General features: G+C 38.4%; 1 protein-coding gene across 1 annotated transcript; it reads right to left on the reverse strand.

The window, feature by feature from the left end:
• Positions 1-2,756: 2,756 nt before the first annotated feature.
• On the reverse strand, positions 2,757-15,395 carry lrfn5a (leucine rich repeat and fibronectin type III domain containing 5a). The gene is made up of 3 exons (XM_067991002.1): positions 14,972-15,395; positions 4,801-6,211; positions 2,757-4,046 (listed from the first exon to the last, which is right to left on the reverse strand). Exons 2-3 carry the CDS (start codon positions 6,189-6,191, stop codon positions 3,104-3,106), a joined length of 2,334 nt encoding a protein of 777 aa, XP_067847103.1. The 5' UTR covers positions 6,192-6,211; positions 14,972-15,395; the 3' UTR covers positions 2,757-3,103.
• Positions 15,396-22,745: the final 7,350 nt, after the last annotated feature.

Genomic DNA, 22,745 nt, shown 5'->3' on the forward strand with positions numbered 1-22,745 from the left:
GAACCAATTATGCCATCTAAATCCTTTGTTCCCCCAGTCCTACATTGTACCAAATGGCACACAGTTATTCTCCTTGACAAACTTGAAATTCTTAATACTCAGTGGTACAGTGTGTTTGCACACAATCCTTTCATCTTTCATCTTAGTTCAAATCCAGTCCTGACTCATGGGATGAAGATCTGTTCTCTCTGTCTGTAAGAATCATACATAAGATAAGGCTAGGTAGTCTTAACCCAGTTCTTAGCTGGCATGGAATCACCGTGCAAAACTACCCACAAATTGACATGAAAGATAACGATAGCTGATACGGAAAAAGAAATCACAATGATGCAATAAGAAATGCTATAAGGGCTTCATGTGGGTAAAGGAATGTTATTAGGATCAAATTGTCATCTGCATTTAGCATTGGCATACGTACACTGGGAGTGCTTGGTGTGAACAATGACGAACTGAAGCCAAAAGAAAATGCTCCGAACACCTAGAAATATCGGTTGGAAAAATTGGAAATCATCTTAACCCTGAATAATTTCATCATTTCTATCACACAAAGCATTCCCATGAACAAAAAAAAACATGGTTGTCAACTCTTTATCCGGTAATTTACCAGGCCAAGCATTCTAACTTAACTAGCTAATACGCCATTTTCTTTTTCTTTCGTTCAATAATTTCTTACTTAAAAATTGCAGAAACAAAATCAAAAGTAATTGAGAGTATTCAAACAATAAGATAGGACTTTATCTTCAGTTTCGATAGGCAGTTTACAATACAACGTATCGAGATGCTTGGATGCAGTAGGAGAGAATAAATGTTTAATTTGAGCCAGCTGTGAAAGGGAAGGTTCTGTATTTTCAAACTGATTTTCAGCCAGTTTTCAAAACAGCTTGTTAAAGTGGAAACCTAGAACACTTTCTGAAAAATATTGGGGAAGAGAACAACAGAAATTCAGATTTTTACCATTAATATACATATTGTGATCTAAATCTTGACAAATAGATATTGACAATACAGTAAGTGACTGGTCCTGGAAAACTGTTAATAGTTAGAATATTAAAAGTTCCTTCCTTCAATCCTAGGTGGGCTTCAATGTCAAAATAAAATATAACTAGGACGCCTCTTTTATTTTATTCCTTGTCTATGAATGAATCAGACATCGCACATTTTTGAGATTTTATCTTAGAATGTTCAACATTCAAAATGTACACTAAATTTTTTTTTCTGGTAGAACAGAAAGCATGTACACTTCAAAGCACAGTAGTTACTCCAAGGGCAAAAGAAAATAGACCCAAATACTGATAAGCACAGTGAAAGCATTTTCTAACAACTACCCTTGAGACAGACTTCAGATAGTCTTTAGAGGCAGCTGGTCTCATGAGGCATCACGTTTGAATCATGAATTCATTTCCTGGGCTGGTGGGATCATCAGATAGAGCTAGTTTCAATACACAAGGGTTCTATAAGAAAGATTTCATTGCACAGCTTAGTCTCTATGTCCAGAACAGCTTATGAACACAAAAAGTCAGACAGATTACAAACCCATTTAAATATCTAAAGTTTATTTTCAAAGAGCGAAACACATAGAAACAGGTTATACTTTTTATTGAAATGAGTGAATTTGACAGGTCTGGGTAAACCTTCCTGATAAAATAAAACCAGGTTCATCATTAATCTGCTGCAAGATTTCAGAAAACACTCCTTATAAAATCCTTGGATGGATTGACTATCTTAAGTGTCTCTATCAGGTTAGGTCAAGCCATGATATAATGTGCGTTTCACTGTTTTTACAAATTGCATATGTTAAAAGGAGTCTAAAAATGTTTACCAGATAATAGGAGTGAGCACGACACCAGGTCAAAACCTTTTATTAACTGGGTCGGTTAGATTGGGCCCCAACTAGGCTTTAATCAGCTTGCTTCAGATGTTGGATTTCTTGAAAAATGGCTGATCACGTTCTTTGACAAGAAATACAATCCCACACGAGAGGAAAACTTGGCACAGAGTTTCCACTAACACTATTGAATTTATCCCTGTAGTTAAATGGCTCAGAACTGTGATTGAGTTTGGCTGAGTTTTAGCTCAGATCACACCAGCCCATTAATCTGAAATGCTGACTATTTGCTCCTCTTTACTAGGTAAATAATGATTTTAGTAGTTGGGTTCTTCAAGCTTCACACTATAGTAATGTGCTTTGTAAAAATTTCTTTCTATTTTAATGCTTGGCCTGGTATTAGATTAAATAAATCTGTTTTTCAGATTCTTTGCACATTCTAGTTTATACAGTTTTCTTCGTATACTTTTGTGTTAGAATAATTTAACAAAAATGGCATTAGAACCAGTTGAAAGTACTTCAACAGCTGGGCTTAATTCAGCTCCTTTGAGTGGCAATATTTTCATTTAATGGCTCCTTTGAGTGGTAGTCAGACTATGAATACTTGATTTAAATGCAAAGATTACATTACCACAACCATTACTTTTTCTGATACAGCACTGGCACCTTTATTATGGAAGTTCAATCATTTTAGATTATTTAGCTGGCAGTATGGAGTATCTCCAACAGCCTTGACTGGGCAACCACAATTTTCAGGCCCTGCCTAATTGCACATATAACAGCTATTCATTGTACTAACACTGGCCGAGTATACTTATTTAATCCTTTATTGTACACAACATAACAACACAGAGTTGTTTTTTTCTGTACAGCATTTGCCTGAAAACAAAAGGCATTTACCATTGTCACTGAAAAGAAACATACAGCTCAATTTTTAAAAAATATCAATTTATTAAGTAGTCCATAAATAGGCTTTGTTCTTTAAGATGCAGGAAACCATATTTCCTTGGTCAAAGGCTTCTGTGAAAACTTTTTTCACTCATTTATCCCCATACTCCAGAACCAGAAAGCCAATCCTAAAGTAGGATAAGGCACTGGTGCTAATTCGTGCTTTACCTTCATGTCTTTTAGTGCTGCCTGCTGATTTCTATCAAAGAATTGCGTGCATGAGCCAGTTCCATTACTACCTTGCTGGAAATACCATCAAGCAGAAAGACAAGCATAGAATTCCCAAACTGTTACAAGGCAGTGTTCCTTCACTGTAACATATTTAAAATGTCACACGGTGCTTTCCATTATCCACTCCGAACTCGAGAAGGTGGCTTTCCCACTATCAGCATCGGAGTTTTCCAACTGTAATAACATCCCATTCATTGACATGCTCCTTTTTGACCACAGGCTGCTAATCTTTTGTGAATGAGTATAGCAATGATACTCTGATAAATCTCCATTGAGTGAGTATCTCCGCTTAGCTCTGCTTGTTTCTGTTGGCAGAGTAAGATATTTGATGGACTTGGATTGTGCTCGTCTAAAAGTGGGAGTCTCTTTCAAAGAAATTGGAGCACAAGAGGGCTTCTGTAAAATGGCAGTATTTTCCCTTTTCTTTTTGGACGACTCAACATTGGTGAAAGCTTCCATAGGTGTTTCGACACTTGACTTTGGCCCAGCCTTTCTTTTCAGCTTTTGAGATGCACTAACACCTGTAGTCCAATCAGGTGGCGTGGTGGAGGTAGTGGTAGCACAGTCCTGGCTCACAGCAGAATCTGATGGTTGCGTTTGGTTGTTACTGGGATCTTTATGATACTGTGTGTTCTCTTCATGTCCCATGATGACTTTAGAATTTGAGTGGGGTAACATTCCGCCACACATTTGCAAATGAGCTCCATTTGTCTGAGAGTAGACATTACTGACCTTTGTCATCTTGTGCGGGTCATTATTGTTGCACACCTTGTATCTAATCATAAGTATAATAATGAAGACCAACACAGAGGCCACGATAATTCCACCTATTATAATTATCATGGTTCCTCCCAGAAACTGAGATGGCATAAAATGGCAGCGAACATAATCCTGGTCTGTGGTAAACTGTATGCAGCCCACAACCCTGGTAGCTGTGAGGGAGGTGATGCCATCATCGTAGATCGCCAAGACACATAAGTCATATTGTGTTCCTGCAGCCAGGTTCGTGACAAGGAAAGTTTTGCTTGTGGAAGGAATCATTCTGAGGGATAATATGTGGACTCTCATTAGTACACCTTTAAACTCTTACTTCTTTTATCATAATTAGCAAAAAAGCTCTATTTTTGTCACTGTAATTGAAAGCTTAAAGCCACATATAGTTGGAGGTGTCATGGGGCAAATAACCACACTTAGTTGTGGGCGTAGCTGTATCTTATTTTACATTGATAGAACCTACAGAACTCATTGGCAGACCTGTGAATCACATTACCAGAATGCTGACTTTCTTAAAACAAAATCATACCAGAATTAGAAGTTGAAAGGGAAATGTTAAAACATGTTCCTAGCACAAAAAAATACCTTAATCTATATGAAAACAAACTACAAAGAAATCAGATCAATTACTGAGGAAGTCACAGACCGATTGATTTTGGATGTCTTAATCTGAAGTATCTTTAGCAGCTTTTTTTTGAAGTGTCATCACACAACAACTAACCACTTGCAGACAGACTTGAACTGTTACAGGCCAGCAGGCACAGAATAATTTATGATTATATTACAGGATTAAGGATCAATATAGTATCATAAGAGCTTTTCTTTTGCTTGTTTATTACCATGCAAAGAAAAACATTGCATTAATAATTAACCATATCCTTACAATGCTCGCATGTAGCTGTAATATAACTGTGGTTTCACCTCCTGTAACGTACCATAATAAAACATGCATTAACAAAATCAATATAGGATTAACTGATTCAGTATTAAACTAGGGTGCAGAAACAGTTGATATGGCTTACCTGTAAACAAGCGAGTCATCATAAGAACCATTATACTGAATCTGGAACATACGAATACCAGGGATATTATGTTGCAAATTAAATTTAATAAGTGCAGATGACGATGATGTTTCAGCAACTGCCACCCTCTTTTCTGGTTTGGTCTTAGTGTCACTAACACTATTACTAGTGTTTGAACCAGATTTAGTGGAAGTAGAAATGTCCGATGAGCCGGGATCAGGCTCATGAATGTGGTTTGTACTGTTGACTAAATGCGGGAGTTTAATTATGTGAAGTTCCACCACTGCGGTGGTTTCTCCAGCAGCATTTGAAGCAATGCAGATGAAAGTGCCTGTATCTTTGACAGTAGTTATGAGGATGTCTAAGGTTCCATTATTATATAAGGCTGTCCGCGATGAATTTGAAATGAGCTTGCCTTCAGGTGAACTCCAGTGGATGGAGGGATCTGGGTCCCCGATAGCCTTGCACTTCAGTGTCGCACGTTGGCCTTCTAAAACTCTGAGCTCATGTGTATAGCGAGTAATCAGCGGTTGATCACAGATAAACTCTTCTTCTGGAATCGACCAAAAGTATCGGCCTATTAGATGTGGAGGTGAGGCACAGGTCTCCAGATCATCCTCCCTTGAAAGACGGCGCAGCCAGAGCAACTCACAGTTGCAATGCAAGGGATTCCCTCCAAAACTTAATGTAAAACTTGGTGGGTTCAAGAGTCCTGAGTAGGCTAGTACCTGAGCTCTAGTGAATAATGGATCAGGTGGGAGTTTCCGCAATTTATTAGATGTCATATCCAATCGAGTCAACTTGTGAAGATGGGAGAAGGTCCCCTCGTCAATTTGTTCAATCATGTTATGGTCCATGCTGAATGTATGCAAGTTGACCATCTTTTGAACTGCTTCCCAGGGAATAGATTTTAAATTATTATAGGATACATCCAACTCTTCAAGAGACAATAAAATATCCTTAAAAGCTTCAGAGGAAATGTCAATTAGTTGATTGTTATTGATTATTAAATGGTGAAGGTTTGAAAGTCCACTAAATATGTCATTTGTAATCTGGGTTAGTCTGTTGCTGTTCAAATGTAAGGCCCGCAGATTACGCAGGTCTGCAAATGCTTGTGGTGCAACATAATTTATTGTATTCCTTGACAAGGTAAGGTCAACCAGGCTGGTCATGTTAGCAAAGTCTTTTCTTTTAATGATCGTAATGAAATTATCTCCCAAACGTAGCTCCACTGTCCTTCTGTCAATGTTTGGTGGGACAAAGAGAAGTCCTTTTTTGGCACAAAGAGTTGCAAGGTTTGGAGACAGATTCTGACAGACACAACGCTTGGGACAGACCTGGGCCTTCACTGTCATGCCAATTAACAACAGATAAAAAAGCAGTTTTTCCATTGTAAATCAAGTTAGCTAGCCTGGAAAAGAAACAGAATGTTTAGAAGACAAATGAAAGGACATTAATCATTCATTCATTCTGAATACTTTAGTCTGCTTGTTCTAGAACATCTTTCAAAACCAAGAACTATTCCAGGGATTGTTTTGATAATTTTCAGTGTAAATGTATTAATATTCATTTAAAATATTGAGCAGCATGATAATGCAGTATACTAATGCTCTGATACACCATGCCATGGAACAATAGGAGATTCTCCAAATGGTGGGTTCCCAATCTTGACCGTGCCATTAGAGAGATACCAATGGAATCTGGGTATTTACTCACAGAGGGAAAATTGGAAAGAGTCACCCTGGGCTACTTCTGTACACCCCCTAATTGCTGGATCAGGAGCAACTTTAACAGAGGCTTCAGAGTAGATCATCCATAAACCCTCCCTGTCAATTAGTACTGCAAGATGTAAGGAGACCTAAAGGGTAGTTGGTTCCAATAAGTATCTTTAAATGGCATTTATCATTTAAAAATTTAAAAAATTAGTATAGTGCATTGTTAATAACTTAATGCAATGTTCATTAGATCTACACATTCCGATTCTATACAGCTGAGAAGTCTATTCAATTATTAACCACACTGTCTGAAAAATATATGGCAACTTAGAGCCCTTAATGACAAATTTGGGTTCTGTGAAGGTAACAAAATTAAAATTGCTGATAAAAACTAATAGCAAGCAGGAAATGTGATGTACTCCATTGAGAAATGATTTGCTTCTTGTTATACTTTTGCTTGTTTTATTTATTTCTAAAATACACTGTAAAAATGTAATACTGATAGGAATCTGAATTGTAGTAAACAAAATATTAAATACACCAGCAAATCTCCCATAGTATTGCCCATAGAGAGTTGGAGGTTTTATAAGAACAAGATTATTATTATCAAGGACCCTGATTTATCAGCGTTGAAGGCAGTCGTGGATCTGAGAGCATTGGGAAAGGGTCTGGGTCTGCACTGTAGAGGAGATTCTGGGAGCACTGCAGCAGGTACTGGGATCTGGAATCACTAGAAGGGTCCTGGCATCTGGAAGTATCAGAGAGGGGAGAGTCCCAGCATCCAGCAGTATTCAGAGTAATCCTGAGATCAATGAGCACTGCAAATGCAGTCTCTGAGTTTATGGGGGGTCCCAGGATTTGGGAATGGGAGGAAAGTTCTGGGGTCCAAATGAACTGGGGAGGTGTCTTAGGAGCTTTTGGAGCAGCAGGCAGGCAGAATTGAGGGTTGCTGAGACTGAGTAATATTGGGGGCAGGATCTAGCAGCCTTGAGGGAGGTCCAGGAGTTTGCACCCAAACTGCCCTTGGGCCCTTTTGGAACACGAGGCCACAAACCCCACCACCACCACCATCACCCCCTCCACCACTGCAGTCTTGCCTCCACCTTTGATCCATTAGTAACTCCTTTTGCACCATCAGGCATCCCACCCAACTGCTTTTTCCATCATCAACCAGTTCCTGTTTTTATGTTCTGCCTTAAAGCAATAAATTCACTATTAGTGAGTTTGCTGATTTATACAGTCTTTAACAAACATAAATTTCCATAAAGAAGCATAAATTACCTTATAAAACACACAAACGTGCATTCTTTATGCAATTTTCCAGTTTTTAATTGTTAAAAATCCCTAAGCCCTAAAATGGTTCAGGAGAGAAAGATTTTTTGATTGAGGAAAAGAAATACATTCTCAGTAAACAACCTTTGGGTGAGAATTAAAAGGGAATAAAAAAGAACCATAGCTGCTTGTAATCACAACTAAATGGTGTTGTCTATCTGAGCACTTCATAATAGAAAAGTTGTTAATATTTTAAATGAGATCTGCTTGAAATAAATGTTTGAGAAATCAATTTTCAGTTTGTTTGAAAGTTTTGGAAAAAGCAAACTCATAAATCCTCACAGGATGATTTTAAAAATCCTTCTGCTTCAACCAATAATGTATTCTGGGAAATTCTGCAAACTGCACATGCTCAGAATCCACAAATATGGTTAAAATTTCTGTCCAACTGTTATGAGGTTAAAAAAAATCCTGTTAAAGTCCTCATATTTGAGAGAGGTTTTTTTTAAACCTTAATCAAGTTATTAAAAGATGCACATGATAATTCAATAGGTAAATTTAATCACGTGATTGTGATTTTTCTTTTTTTGTTTGATTTTTTTAAACTATATTTTGGACATTAAACAATTCAGGTACTGAGAAAAATAACCAATATTTTTTTTTCAAAAAGCATCTTGAGTGATTCAATTGGTTCCTCAGCAAACATGATAGTGATAAATTCATATGTTTAGACAGAGTTTTTCTCATTATAAATATGGATTTTTCTCACTGACATACAGATTTCCATTATAAGTGTTCAAATAGGCTGTTCAATGTTAGACATTAACATAAAAAGCATGACTGAAAACGTTGACACAGGAAGTAAGGTTTGTGGGCAGGAAGTGCATGCCATATGCAAGGTTTTCTTAAAAAGTGACTTAGATTTCAAGGCTATTAACATGTAAGGAGTAATAATTGTATATAGATTATAGATCATGTAGCAAATAAGAAATGGCATCATCAATTCACAAAGATTTTTGTTGATTATTTTAAGGGAAAAAATGTCTGCATACTAGACATTTGTGCCTGTCATTTCACAGAACTCAGCATTTCTGAATGGAACTGTCATTGACCTGATGGTAAGTTTCTAATCATCGCTCTGAGGTAGAAAATGTTAAATGGAAAGAATATGACTGAATTTAATGTAATTTGAAGCCTTAATATATCATTAAGAATTTCAAATAATGTAATTAAAAGTCTCCAGTTTAACAGATAGTTCCATTCATAGCTGCAGAGGAATTGTAATGACAAGCATTCGAAATTACAAAAGTGTAGGTAAGACACAAACACAATATTAATATTCATTATATTTAAACACCTTATCTAGCATTTCAACTAGTGATGTGATTATTTAAAAAAAAATTTGAAGCCGTCACAGTGCATTCAAATACCACAGTAGCAATGTCAGGGGCAGCTCACCGGGGTCGGAAGCAGCAATGTAAAATGGTAAATTTCTTAATGCTGCTGGTAACTTCAGTGTTAAGATTTTTCATAACCTGTTATATTTTTTTTTAAATCTACCAGCACAGTTGCATCCAGCAGTAATAAGGCTGTCAATTTACACTGCTCTCTCTGACCCTGCTGAGTTGCGTCAGATCACACAGTACATCAAAAAGCAAACAAAATATGATTTCAATATTATTTTTAAAACATAATTGAATCAAATCAATGAGCTTGCAGAAAGATAGAACCGAGGAAAACAACTGATTGAAGGTCTCAATCCTGTCCCTAACAATTCTTATGTATTTAACTGCAGTCTCATATTTGTATTAAGCTGCCTGTCCTATTGTAGTGTTGCGTGTTTAATGTTACTTAAGTAAGGCTCAGATCTTTAAAGTAGGTTATTGTAATATAAAGGACAATTACTAAATTAAATTCAAGATCAATCAGATTCAGAATCAGATTTGCTTTATAATCAATTCAATTCATGATCATCTAAAGGTGCACTAGTTACTGACTGGTGATGCCAATGGCTTACTGCTGTGGCATGAATGACAGCTCAGATATGATTCGAAACATTCATCACATATATGTTTTGTGCGATTCTATCAATGTGGTGTTATACTGATTTGCCACAAACATTGGAGTTGCAACTCCATATTTTTAGAATTAATTGTCATCCATACAATTGTTGAATAAATTACATTTATTAGTCAGGGTTGCTGCTCGCTGAACTTATTTTACAGAGCTAGAAATTCCCTATGGTGATGTAAGTGGTTAAATGGTAGATTGATATGGTAGATTAAATTACCCTGGGAAAAACTGGCACAGGTGAGAAGATATGGAATCACTCTATCAAAGATGTTGCCACTATGTAAGCTTCCTTCCAGTCCATAACGGTTCTGTTTGGAGATTCTCACATTGATATGCTAAGCACGCTGCTTATCTGAAATACTGTGGTTTTGCTTCCTTCCCCTTTTGAATATGAGAAAGAGTTGCTGGACCTCTACACATTGACAGCATAGTTATTTAAATGGACAGTGATTTCCCAACCTCAATTACCCAAACAAGGTCAAATTCAGACATCCATAAAGAAATCTGAAATGATCCAATTCAGGGATCTTTGGTTTTGTTTTTGCTTTCACTCCTCAAAAATTTTCTTTATAATGTTGCTATCTGACTTTGAATCAATGTGAAATGGAACAAAATGGCCAAATTTGGATTATTTAGATTCAGAGTTTCCTAACCTTAGAAATAAATGGTGACAAGCATGCAGGGTGAGACATTTTATGAGTTCTTATCTGTCCTGACTATGTGCATGACCAATTGGCAGTTGTTGGTCAAAATTTAGTGGTGGTCCATTTTCGTAAAATCTCAGGTGACACTGTCTGGCAGCTATTTAAATAGTTCCACGTTTGTTTCCGTTTTCTCTTTGATCCATCTAATTAGATTTCCATTATGGTTAATGCCTCTCACCAGAGGCATTAAGATTTTTGCTGATCTTAAATGAAATGGACCAAATCCTTATCTTTGACTGAAGTTTCATTTTGGAGGGATGTAATTTCATTACATTCTATTTTTAAAAACTCAAAGAAAAATTTAAAAAATAACAAAATGGTTAACTGATTAAAATTCACTGTAATCTGAAAGTTCCTATAGCTTAAAAGAGTTGTATTGTTTTGCAAGATAATCTTATAAGATGAAAAATACACAAAATAAATCGGAACTCCAGTATGATGGCAGTAATGGAGTTTTGCATCATTCTTGGAATAAGTTATGTTTGTTTGCTAAAGTTTCAAGGCTGTGTATTTCAAATACTTTATTATTAAAGATGCCATAACCACCAGCATGTTGGATATTGCTAATTGTCTCCCCCTACCCCCCAACCCTACCCCCATCCTCTTTGAAATGGCAGAATGTTAAAAACTACTAACATCTTTTAGGTTACATAGGTGAATTGCATTGACAATCATCTTATGAATCCGTGGCACTATGCTAGCTATGCTGTGGATCAAGGATTGTGGGAGGTTAAATTCAGTTTCACTTCAGATTGTCTTTTCTCATTTGTTGAATTGAAATTGAGGTTCCAGCCAACCAAAACAGTAAGAGGTAGTTCAGTGAGATTGAGGAAACTCCAATTTATTTACCATATATTTTCCATATAATGGTGAAAAATATCCCATATCAGATATTTTATGTGTATTTTAGAATTGCCATGAGTAGTCTAAACATATTTACATTAAAAAGTATTAGGACATTGGAAAAGTCCAACGAATGGTGCATATATTACAGAAAGCTCCCAATATCAGTGTTAACATTTCCCAGGCAATTGAAACCTTCTGGAGATTATTTAAGGGATTGTCCCTGAATTAGCTTCAGGACAAAAGAGGAATTGACTGACTGAGTGACAGCACGGAGAGAAGAAAAATGAAGAAAACATAAAGAGATGGAATATATGATATCTAGAAAGAAGAGGAACAGAAAAAAAATGACAATTAAGAAAATGTAAAATCAGAATGCAGAGACACTGTGAATAAAAATAAAACAAAGAAATCATGGAAAATAGAAAACAAGATGTGAGAGAGGTAGAGAACAAAGGGAAGTGGTAAGGAAGGATGGAGAAATAAAAGGACAAGAGGATTGATAAAACAATAATCCTTTGAAAAATAAGTGAGGGCAAAAAGCAGAAAGAAGTTAAAAAACTCAAAGAGAAATTAACTGACAAAGGAACAAAAATTAATGAATGTGAATTAGCTTGCAGTTCCGGTCAATGTCTCTTTAGGAATATGGACACCAAGCCTTAGCTGCGATTGATAACGCTGGGCATTTGAGACTTTCATAGTAACATGATATATACATCACCTAGACCCTATGATAGCACTGCATCGGTCTTCCTAAATTCCAATGACCTGCATGCAGTTGCCAACTGACTGCACAGCTGCATACAAAAGCTCAATCCAATGATAATTGTTAAGCAGGTTTGTCCCTCACCCAACATTTTAATTAAGATCAAGTTCCTTCATGTTCTGGCTTGATGCTGATTTGTTTCAACGTACCATGGTATTCTGGTGTGGAAACAAGAATGGATCTCAAATGGAGTGGGAAAAATTGGTGAAATGGCCCTGCAGACATCAAAAGGTCAGTACAATTGCCTTCCAGTGCACTGACCTTTTGTCTTAAAATGACTCTTGCTATAGTAACTTTACAGAAATCAGTTTAGTAATTGTGCAGCCAGGAGGACTCAGATTCATTGTAGCACTGTCCCTCCATTTTTGAATGCAGACTGCACAATTTTTGATAGGCAGTTGTTTGTTTTAGCTATTCATGAAGTGACGGAATATATTTCTGATGCTAAGAGTCAGGTCTGTAACCTTTAGGTTGATAATTTTTGTAGAGATTTAATTTTTTTTTCTGATAACATCTTAAGCTACCTATTGCACTAAATAAAAACAAAAAAAAACACCAGGGAGAAAAGTGCAGCTGATACATTCCACTCACTTAGCACTTATGCTGGGAATGTGGTAATCTAGACCAGGCTGTCAGCATACATCATTTTACTCAATTGCAGTGCTTGCTTTTAAATAGCATTAGCCATAGAAATGCTATAATGAATCCTTTTGAATTTTCCATTGAAATAACACATAATAAGCAAGGCCTAACTGTATTCAAAAGATCACACCAGTAAAGGACACTGGATAGCTCAGATTGATGCATATTCATTAACTAGTGAATCTGTGGCCATGACGAGGTAATCTGGCAGTTTGGATTGAATAATATCAAGATTCGTTTTGTTGTACTTTCCACTGATACTGATGTTGTCCCTTTTAGATTAATTAGCGTGAGTAAGCCACAAAACTATTGCAGTCTGGGCACTGACGTCCAATGGAATGGATAAACTGTCACCGTTGAAGTTTCCTGCAGTAATAGTCTTGTCTTATTCTAGCCTCCTGAGTTATTCAGCTGACAGGGGTGTCATTGCCTTTTCCTATTGCAGAAGAGGAGGCATAAACTGAATTCTAGCACCACCAGGCAGCAAAGCCCAAGCTGCAGTTTTGCTGTGAATTGTTAATGCTGATGATACAATATTTTGAAATGCAGCCATTAAGTATTGATATAAAAGGCAGAAGGTGACTCCTTCATTAATTGTTCAATATTAAATTTGAATGAGAACCATTTTAGTCTGTTTTGTAGGCTGGAAAATATTTCTCTTGTCATCTCACATCTTTTGCTCGAAAAGAGCTTTCAAAAAAAATGGGCTACATACACAATGTTAGTCTGTTAGTGCCAAATGGGCATTAGAGCTTTGAATAATTCAGATGCTACAATATGACATTTAACATTTATGAGGCTGGTCTAAGAAGCAATTGATCTTATTAACCTCTGCAAGCATTGCTGGACCATATTAGTAAAGATCATAAACTGGGACACAGAAGAAGAGGTAAATTAACACCATAACTTGTCAGAAAAGCCACCACTGCCTTGGTCATGTTAAAACCCCATTGGTCTAAGCAATCAGCAATTAGGTAATGCTTACCATAGAACCAAACAGGAAATCAGAAATTGGGGGGGGGGGAGCTTCGTTAGCAAACTGAACAGGAATGTTCCTTTGACATAAATATGCAAATTGTATATTTCTTCCTGTAAGGATTTAGTGTTTTCTTTTAAATATGAGAATAATTATTAATTCACAAGAGACTTGTGTGATAGAAGGAAACATCATTATGATCGGAAAACTGTTGCTTAAAACCCTCACTGTACAAATTCAGACGAGAAAATGGGACATTAATAACCATGGTGGTTTTTAAATAAAATAAACTTCAACCATGCTTTAAACTGAAATGTCAATTCTTTCTCTTGTCTTTTTTGCCATCGTCACTGCAATCTAGGATTGCATACAAATATATTATTCGGGCTGTCTTTGTATGTAACTGTGGCAGATGTGTGTCCCAAATAACACCGGACCTCGGCAGAATTGCACTACGGTAAACGACAGCCGATTTGTTTTTACCTCGTTGCACTAGAGGAAAGATGCTTACGGGACCCTTACCTGCAGGTACTATAATATAATGGCACTGCAGATTTGGTTTTTTGCAGCTTTGACTACCTTCAATCTCTAGCCAGGCCACTTGCTGTTACCAACTTAGGGGGAAAAAAGTAACTGTTCTTGATAGATTGGGTCGATTTACATAGGCGGTTTCTTTTTAATAAAGGGCAGGCAGCAGTGCGTCTCTACATTGCTCTACAGGAGCGTGTTTGCAAATATTCTTCAGAGAAAAGAGCCAGTAAAAGCTGATCTGTCGAGCATAGCGTTTCAATTAAATTTTCCCCATGCAGCCTGCAGACGAAATCCATTTAACTTCAACGTGGAAATGTAGCTCTACAGTCACATTTTTAAGCAGCAGATATACTTAGAAAACACTCTACCCCGTATTTAATCAACACACACGATCCGACGTCCTAAAGACTGCACTGACCTTGCAACGTACCTGTATCAAGTTTAAAAAAAGACCTTAAGCTATTCGGTGGAGCTTGCCTTGCATTGCAGCATGAACACCTTGAACAGTACACGATGCCCATTAGGCACTGAACAACATGCAATGCAAAAACAAACACTGCTAAATGAACCCTGAATACGCTACAGATTGCATTGAGTAAAAAATATAAGTGAAAAAAGACAGAACAAAATGCTGAAAACGCAGAGTTACCTTTAAGGACGAACATCAGCCCTGCCCAGTTAGCTAAGGCTCAGGGTAAGTGTGTCTTCTCGATCATCATCTCTTTCCCATTTCCTCAAGTCACTGTTAAATTATATAGAATCTGCAGAGTCTACTGTTCTCTGTAGCGATGGGCTCCAAAAGAGCCATTTTTCGAAGCAACCAAATCAAAAGACAAGAGCAGAATGCCATCCGTGGGTAGAAAACGCCTTCAATTCAGAGATTTACATATATCCTCGCAGTTAAACTTCCAAATACACATTTTCCAGGGCACCGCGAACAGCGGAGACATGCTCCCTCCGTCCATTCAGCGCCGATGTGGCTATCCTGCTGTATACAGGGGGAGCCGAGAGCAGCTTTCCTCTGCATCAAGCAAGCTGCTCTATTAGCTGAGCAAACGTCTCTGCAGTGAGAGCGATCAAGTGGCTGAGATGGGAAAGTCAGATCAAATCTCAGCAGGCAGAATTGCACCGTTGCACCTAGCACTTCCCCCAGCGCAGCCTCCACGCTGAGTTAATCCTCAGAGTGATCGAGTGCCACATTATCCTGCCCCTCTGCCTCACGTACGGATGGACTTCAAAAAGCTCCCGACCACTTTAGCTTTGTGAGAAGGACGGCTGACTTCGTGCTAAATCAATGTCATTCTGATTGTGTGTAAACAAAAAAAAATACAAGCCTCGGAGAGACCTACACTATGTCATTCATGTGCTCTCAAAAGAGGTAGAGACAAGGGTTTGCATCGCTGATGGTGGCATCTAATCCAGTTTGCTGCAAGGGTGGGTTCGTTCTTGAGCAGAGAGCAAAAACCCTTTCTTGGTCAGAAGGCGGAGGGAGGAGAGGAGGATTCGTTCAGGCTGCTTGTGTCTGCTGACTGCCACTCAGGGAAACTTGCTAAGAAGTGTTGTCAAGCTTAGTTTGTTTTTTTTAGTTTTCTGGAGAGAAAAAAAACTAGGATATTGCGGTACGGAAAAGAAGCGATACAAGTCACAGTGGGAAGTGTTCTACAATAAAAGGTCACGTATGCAAATGACAAAACCTCCCAGATACGACAGGAAAGGAATTAGGCAGAGAGCCCCTGAAAGATTTCAGGCTGTGTGGGTGGCACAGGAACATGTCCCTTGTGGCAAAAGGTGTCTTCTTTAATTAACTGAAGAAGCTGTTTTTTTTGAAGTATGTTGTTTGATAACACTCCTGTGAAGCGCCTTGGGGCGTTTTACTACGTTAAAGACGCTATATAGATGCAAGTTGTTGTTGTTGAGTAATCCTGTTCTTGCTGAGTGTTTTCTATTTTCTTCGGCAATTTGACAGCCTAAGTACATTTGAGGGCCAGACTGAATGAACACTCCTTCTTTTGTATTGAAAATATTTTGGTTCCAGATATGGTTAAAAGGGCACAACATACTGAAAGAAGATAGAAGAGATCATATGCTGCTTTTCCACATCCATAACACTGTGAAGTCACTTGAAAAACCTTCACTTTCAACAGAGAGCAACAAGCAGGAGTCGGTTTGTTGAAGAGGATCTGTGTATTAATATAACTTGCTTTTCTTCTTCCAGAGCCCTGTATAAGTGCAGTAGCATAGGCTTTCTGATTGAGAAAGCAATACTTTCAAACGTGGCCTAATTTTTAAATCCCGTGTTTCCATCATTTGGAGATTAATTAGGATTACCTGAAAGGCTAATTTGTCTCTGTTAACGGACATGGATATGGAACATTAGGTCATTCTAATTTTGGCTCTGTATTGTTTTAATACTTGAAAATAGCGCTGAAATATTAGCCTTGGATTTAATTATTTTGTAACGGTATTTTTCTATGGACCATATACTTTTCATTTTCTCATTTGAATAGCTCTGCAATATGCCTCAGATTTATTAGTATATGATTGCTTCAATGGGAGAAACATGTATTACAGTTACAACCTGAGCATGGAACATCTGATGAGCAGATCTATTTGCTCTGTGGTTCAACACTCCTTCGGTCAATTGCATTAACATGCATTTAAACACATTTTCAGTTCTTTGCTGACTCTGCAAGAAGCCTCTTTACTTCTTCATTGCCTCTGCTCTTAAAAATAGCTTACTGATATGCACTACCATATAAATGTTTAATCTACTAGTACTATAAATTGCTAATATCTCTTTAGAAGAACTGGCTATTATATTACAATGTAACAAAATGCTAATGTATAAAATATATGTGCTAAGATGCAGCATGTACTTTATGTTAACATCACATATACATAACATAAATTAATTACTTTAAAACATTGCATTTATACACATTGTCTTTGCCATTTCTGCACTATGCCTTTGTTTGTAGCATCTTATATTGTTGGCCTGGATCTTGTAGACTAGAAAGAAGCCTACATTCAGATTACAATTACACAATTTCAGGTGCCCAAACCTTTATTTTTGGTAATAACTCATATCTATGACAATTAATACATGTGTGAATAGATTTGACATTGCATAAAGTAGGGCAATTGTCAAAGTGATGCCTTACAAATAGAGACACCAAACAACCAGAATGATTTTGCTTTCAGCAGAAAGTATTCAAATGATCATCACTGAAATCAAATCTTTCTAGTCTCTTGAATGTTTTCATTCTTATTAATGTTTATTTGCAAAGATTAATGTACTTTATACAAAATTGAAATGTTGTGTTTCCTGCAATGACTATATATATTTCTATTTCTGAAGGATGGTAAGTGCTGGAAACAAAGGATAAAAAGTGGAAAATAAAATAAATAATTTCAGGTTAAGGAGCCTGAAACCCATCTGGGGCCTATTTGACAACAGACATTGTATACAGTAAGACTGTGGAAACTGCATTCTTTAACTGGTAAGATGGGGGAGCTGTTGTATCACATTAAAATACTTCTGAAGATCTATACGGCGCAAAAAACATGACATGTTGTCTTACTTCAACCAATAACATAATGTGCTTTTCTGATACAGAGATGATTGAGGAAAATTATTACGTGAGTTTTAAATAAAAGAACCATAAGCCAGTCAACTGCTGATACCAGTAAACCTATTATATGTTATTTGTATCCATTACTGTATTGGCTATTAAGCAGTTGCACTGCTACTGGACCTAAGAAAATTAAGTGGGTGATATAATTTGCTTTGTTTTGCTACTCAATGAATATTTCTTCATTTGAGGGATGCATTTAGTCTATGTGAATATTGCAAGCTTTATTAATTTCTGTCACTTCTCATTACTTCCTACACCTTAAAGAAACACATTAGCAAATATTGACAGTGTACGGTATTTTGCTGACAAATTAACCACTCCTACAGAAATATTTTTAAATAAATAAGTATTTAAGTAAGTAAATAAATAATAAGTAAATAAATAAATATTCTGGTTCTTCCACCAAACAATTTACCACTGTTTCCTTTAGAAGCACTCGATATTGTGATCTATTTCCCTCTTTATAGGACCCCTACAGTAGCCCTTCCTACAATATCTCCTCTAGCTGAGAGGCAAGAAGACAGCTGTACAGTTAGGAATATAGGAACAGGAGTAGGCTACTTAACCCCTCGAGCCTGTTCCACCATTCAGAGAGATTATGGCTGATCTGTGACCTAAGTCCATATACCCACTTTCGCCCCATACCTTTGGTTAACAAAAATCGATCTTAATACCTTTGGTTAACAAATATCTATCAATCGCAGATTTAAAAATTAACAATTGAGCTAGCATCAACTGCCATTTGTGGATGGAAGTTCCAAACTTCTACCACTCTTTACGTGTAGAAGCGTTTCCTAACTTCACTCCTGAAAGTCCTGGATCTAATTTTTAGGCTGTGTCCCCTAGTCCTAGACTCCATAACCAGCAGAAATAGTTTCCCTCTATCTACTCTATCAGTTCCCATTAATATCTTGAAAATTTTGATCAAATCTCCCCTTAATCTTCTAACTTTCAGGGAATACTCCCCTAGTTTGTGTAATCTTGCCTCCTAATTTAACCCTTGGAGTCCAGGTATCACTCTAGTAAATCCCAAGGTGTGGTGCCCAGAACTGAACACAGTACTCCAAGTGCAGTCTAACCAGGGCTTTGTATAGCTGTAGCATAACTTCTACCCCCATGTATTCTAGTCCTCTAGATATAAAGGCCAGCATTGCATTAGCCTTTTTGATTATTTTCAGTACCTGCCCATGACATTTTAATGATCTATGTAGATGGACCCCTAAGTCTCTTTGGAACTCCACTGATTCAAGCTTTTCAACATTTAGAAAGTACTCTGATCCATCCTTTTTAGGTCCAAAGTGGATGACCTCACACTTGCCTATAGCTGCAGCTCCAAGTTTCCTGCTTTTACATTTGCAATGTACTCAGGGTAAGTTAGACTGAGAACCAAAAGGTGAAACTGCAGCAAGGATCAGCTGAGACAGGTAAAAGTGCAGAATCTGGAGAGTTTCAGTAGTGATTTCTGCAGCAGAGAATGACTTTTACGGCAATTGTTCTTTTTTGACATTCTGCCTAGTCAGATATAGACTTGCTTCTCACTGCTTCTGACAGGTTCAGACCATCGGTAGATTTCCAACCCCCACCCCCATCCCCAACCCAGAGTGAGGGCTTCTCAGGAGCATATAGGGCATTTCCTACGGGTACACCCTTGTATGTCATTATCATGGTGCGGGAGGAGCAACAGCACAAGATGGAGTGAATGTGAGTCAGGCAACATTTAAGGAGGATGCAGCCCAGGAGATATTACCCTACCCCCCCCCCCCATAGAATATACAGACAGCACAGATCAGATGAGAATTTTACTGAGAAATTGTGTAAAAGAAGAATGCAGCTCAGCAAAAAGGCCATAGGGAAGCTCTGTCACGAACTGCATGACAAACTGCAGCCTTGTTTTTCTGCCCACACTGCCATCTCTGTGGTTATGAAGGTGACCATCGCACTCAACTTTCATGGCACAGACTCATTTCAAGACAGCCACAGATGATCTCTGTAGCATCAGCCAGGGCGTTGTGTGGGCATGCATTGGTCAGGTGACTAATGCACTTTTCAGGAGAGCTGGGGAATTCATCACCTTTGACATCACAGCCGGGCAGTAGTGAGATAGGACCATCCAGTTTTATGGGGTTGTTGCTTTCCCAAGGTCCAGGGTGCAATCGATGGCACCCACATTGCTTTGTGCGCTCTGACAGAAAACCCCCTCAACAGAAAGTGATTCCACTCCCTCAATGTACGGATTGTGAGTGATACCGTGAAGAGGATCCTCCATTTCAATACCTGAAACGTTAGAAGATGTCACGATGCATTCATCCTTCCAAATTCGTCCCTCTCTTACTTCTTCAGGGAAATAAACCAGGTTAACTGATGGCTTCTGGGTGACAAAGTCTACTTCCTCCTCCCATACATAATGACCCCTCTAAGAGTGGCCCAATTATCTAGGATTGCAACGGGATCTTTATAAATTGGGCCAGTGGGCCAATGAATGGCAGATGGAGTTTAATTTAGATAAATGTGAGGTGATGCATTTTGGTAGATCGAATCGGGCCAGGACCTACTCCGTTAATGGTAGGGCGTTGGGGAGAGTTATGGAACAAAGAGATCTAGGAGTACAGGTTCATTGCTCCTTGAAAATGGAGTCACAGGTGGATAGGGTGGTGAAGAAAGCATTCAGCATGCTTGGTCAGAACATTGAATATAGGAGTTGGGATGTCTTGTTGAAGTTGTACAAGACATTAGTAAGGCCACACTTGGAATACTGTGTACAGTTCTGGTCACCCTATTATAGAAAGGATATTATTAAACTAGAAAGAGTGCAGAAAAGATTTACTAGGATGCTACCGGGACTTGATGGTTTGACTTATAGGGAGAGGTTGGATAGACCGAGACTTTTTTCCCTGGAGAGTAGGAGGTTAAGGGGTGATCTTATAGAAGTCTATAAAATAATGAGGGGCATAGATAAGGTAGATAGTCAAAATCTTTTCCCAAAGGTAGGGGAGTCTATAACGAGGGGGCATAGATTTAAGGTGAGAGGGGAGAGATACAAAAGGGTCCAGAGGGGCAATTTTTTCACTCGAAGGGTGGTGAGTGTCTGGAATGAGCTGCCAGAGGCAGTAGTAGAGGCGGGTACAATTTTGTCTTTTAAAAAGCATTTGGACAGTTACATGGGTAAGATGGGTATAGAGGGATATGGGCCAAGTGCAGGCAATTGGGACTAGCGTAGTGGTATAAACTGGGCGACATGGACATGTTGGGCCGAAGGGCCTGTTTCCATGTTGTAAACTTCTATGATTCTATGATTCTATAATTAGCAGCACAGAAGCCACGTCCACCCATTTTCTGGCATTAAATATAATGAGTCACATATCTCTAGTAGATTGCTCATTTAGAGGACCATTGGACTCTCAAAGGCATGCTTTTAATATGTATGGTACTTGCATGTTGTTAACTGAACACTGGATGACCCCCTGATGGGAGTAAGCACATTTTAGCAATTACACTCCAAAGTCTCCCTTGTATTTTTTTGTTATTCTTTGACAGGAATGTTCTGGAGGGTCCGTAAATAAAAGCAGTTACTTATTACCACACTAATACGAATGGTTATTCAGACATAACCATGGTGAATGGGATAAAGGACAATGCATGTTCAAAAGATTGAATACTGGGCATCTTTGTTACTTAGATAGTACTTTTATTTCCAGACCTATTTGAGTGTTTGTTTAGACATATCAGCTTTCAATGCCTGGACAGGTCTGGAGGGGCTCTGCAGTATGCTCCAGATCGTGTATCACAAATAGTTATAGTCTGCTGTGCTCTTCGTAGCTAACCCATTCAAAAAGTGCTGGACTTTGACATTGCTGGTGAGGAGGTCCTGGCTCCATTGGAGCATTAACCACATGGAGGAGAGCATCACAATGACCGAAACTCAAACCCCTCAGTGGTGCTGCAAAGGACATCCGAAACATCTCACCACTCAAGTTTTCTTTTCTGTGTGACACCAGTGCTGCACCTCCTTCTCCCTCACCTCCAAATAAAGGAACATTCCTTTAATCCAGTACCCATCCTAGAACAAGACAATTTAACAGTTGCCACTACTGGACCGTGCCAATAATTATCATCTGAATGAATAAGTCAGCATCTTCCTGCACTGCATCCATGTTCATGGCATTATGACTTTGTCCCCTGCTGCCCTTTGAGTGTCTGGAGGGCCTCACGCTCCTCTGCAGATATAGGATTTCCCTCCTTCTGTCCACCTCCTGCACCAAGGCCTCTAGTGCATCAGCAGAGAACCTTGGTGCACGCACTCTCGCAGGCCTGGTACAAACTCAGATCAGCAGATTGGTGAGGTCTGGCGTGCAGATTGGAGGATGTGGGATTTAGTAGTGTGCAACCTTTATTCAATGTTTTAACATAACTCATCAGTTTATAAACACAGGGATGGGGCCTGCATCTGTGTTTTACGGTTGCACTGTCTGATCTCCGTTCAGACTCCATGCAGACAGCAGACTGTTATTTTCAGCAAATAACCGGTACTGGCTACCTTCAAGAGATTTTAAGACCCATGCTCCCTTTAATAGATAGGGGATCCCCCGCTGGTGGAAAGTGCGCATTTCCTTGAATCCTCATGTTAGGCCTGGTTTTTAATGCTACTGTCATGTAAGTACTCAGGCTGGACAAATGTCTCGTCCTACCTGCGCAGGAAGCACTGGGCACGGGTTAGTCGTGGATCGCGCAACCCACGCCCGATTATTGGCCTTGTCCAATTTAACCCCTGTAAGGAATCTTACAACACCA

This window comes from Heptranchias perlo, chromosome 10 (assembly GCF_035084215.1).
Source record: "Heptranchias perlo isolate sHepPer1 chromosome 10, sHepPer1.hap1, whole genome shotgun sequence".
NCBI lineage: Eukaryota > Metazoa > Chordata > Chondrichthyes > Hexanchiformes > Hexanchidae > Heptranchias > Heptranchias perlo.

What these genes read in the sequence shown, in the direction of transcription:
- lrfn5a (XM_067991002.1), bottom strand. Translation starts at nt 6,191, where the DNA reads ATGGAAAAACTGCTTTTTTATCTGTTGTTAATTGGCATGACAGTGAAG. An exon ending in GATGACTCGCTTGTTTACAG is followed by an intron (nt 4,047 to 4,800) that starts GTAAGCCATATC and finishes ATTATCCCTCAG; the next exon opens with AATGATTCCTTCCACAAGCA.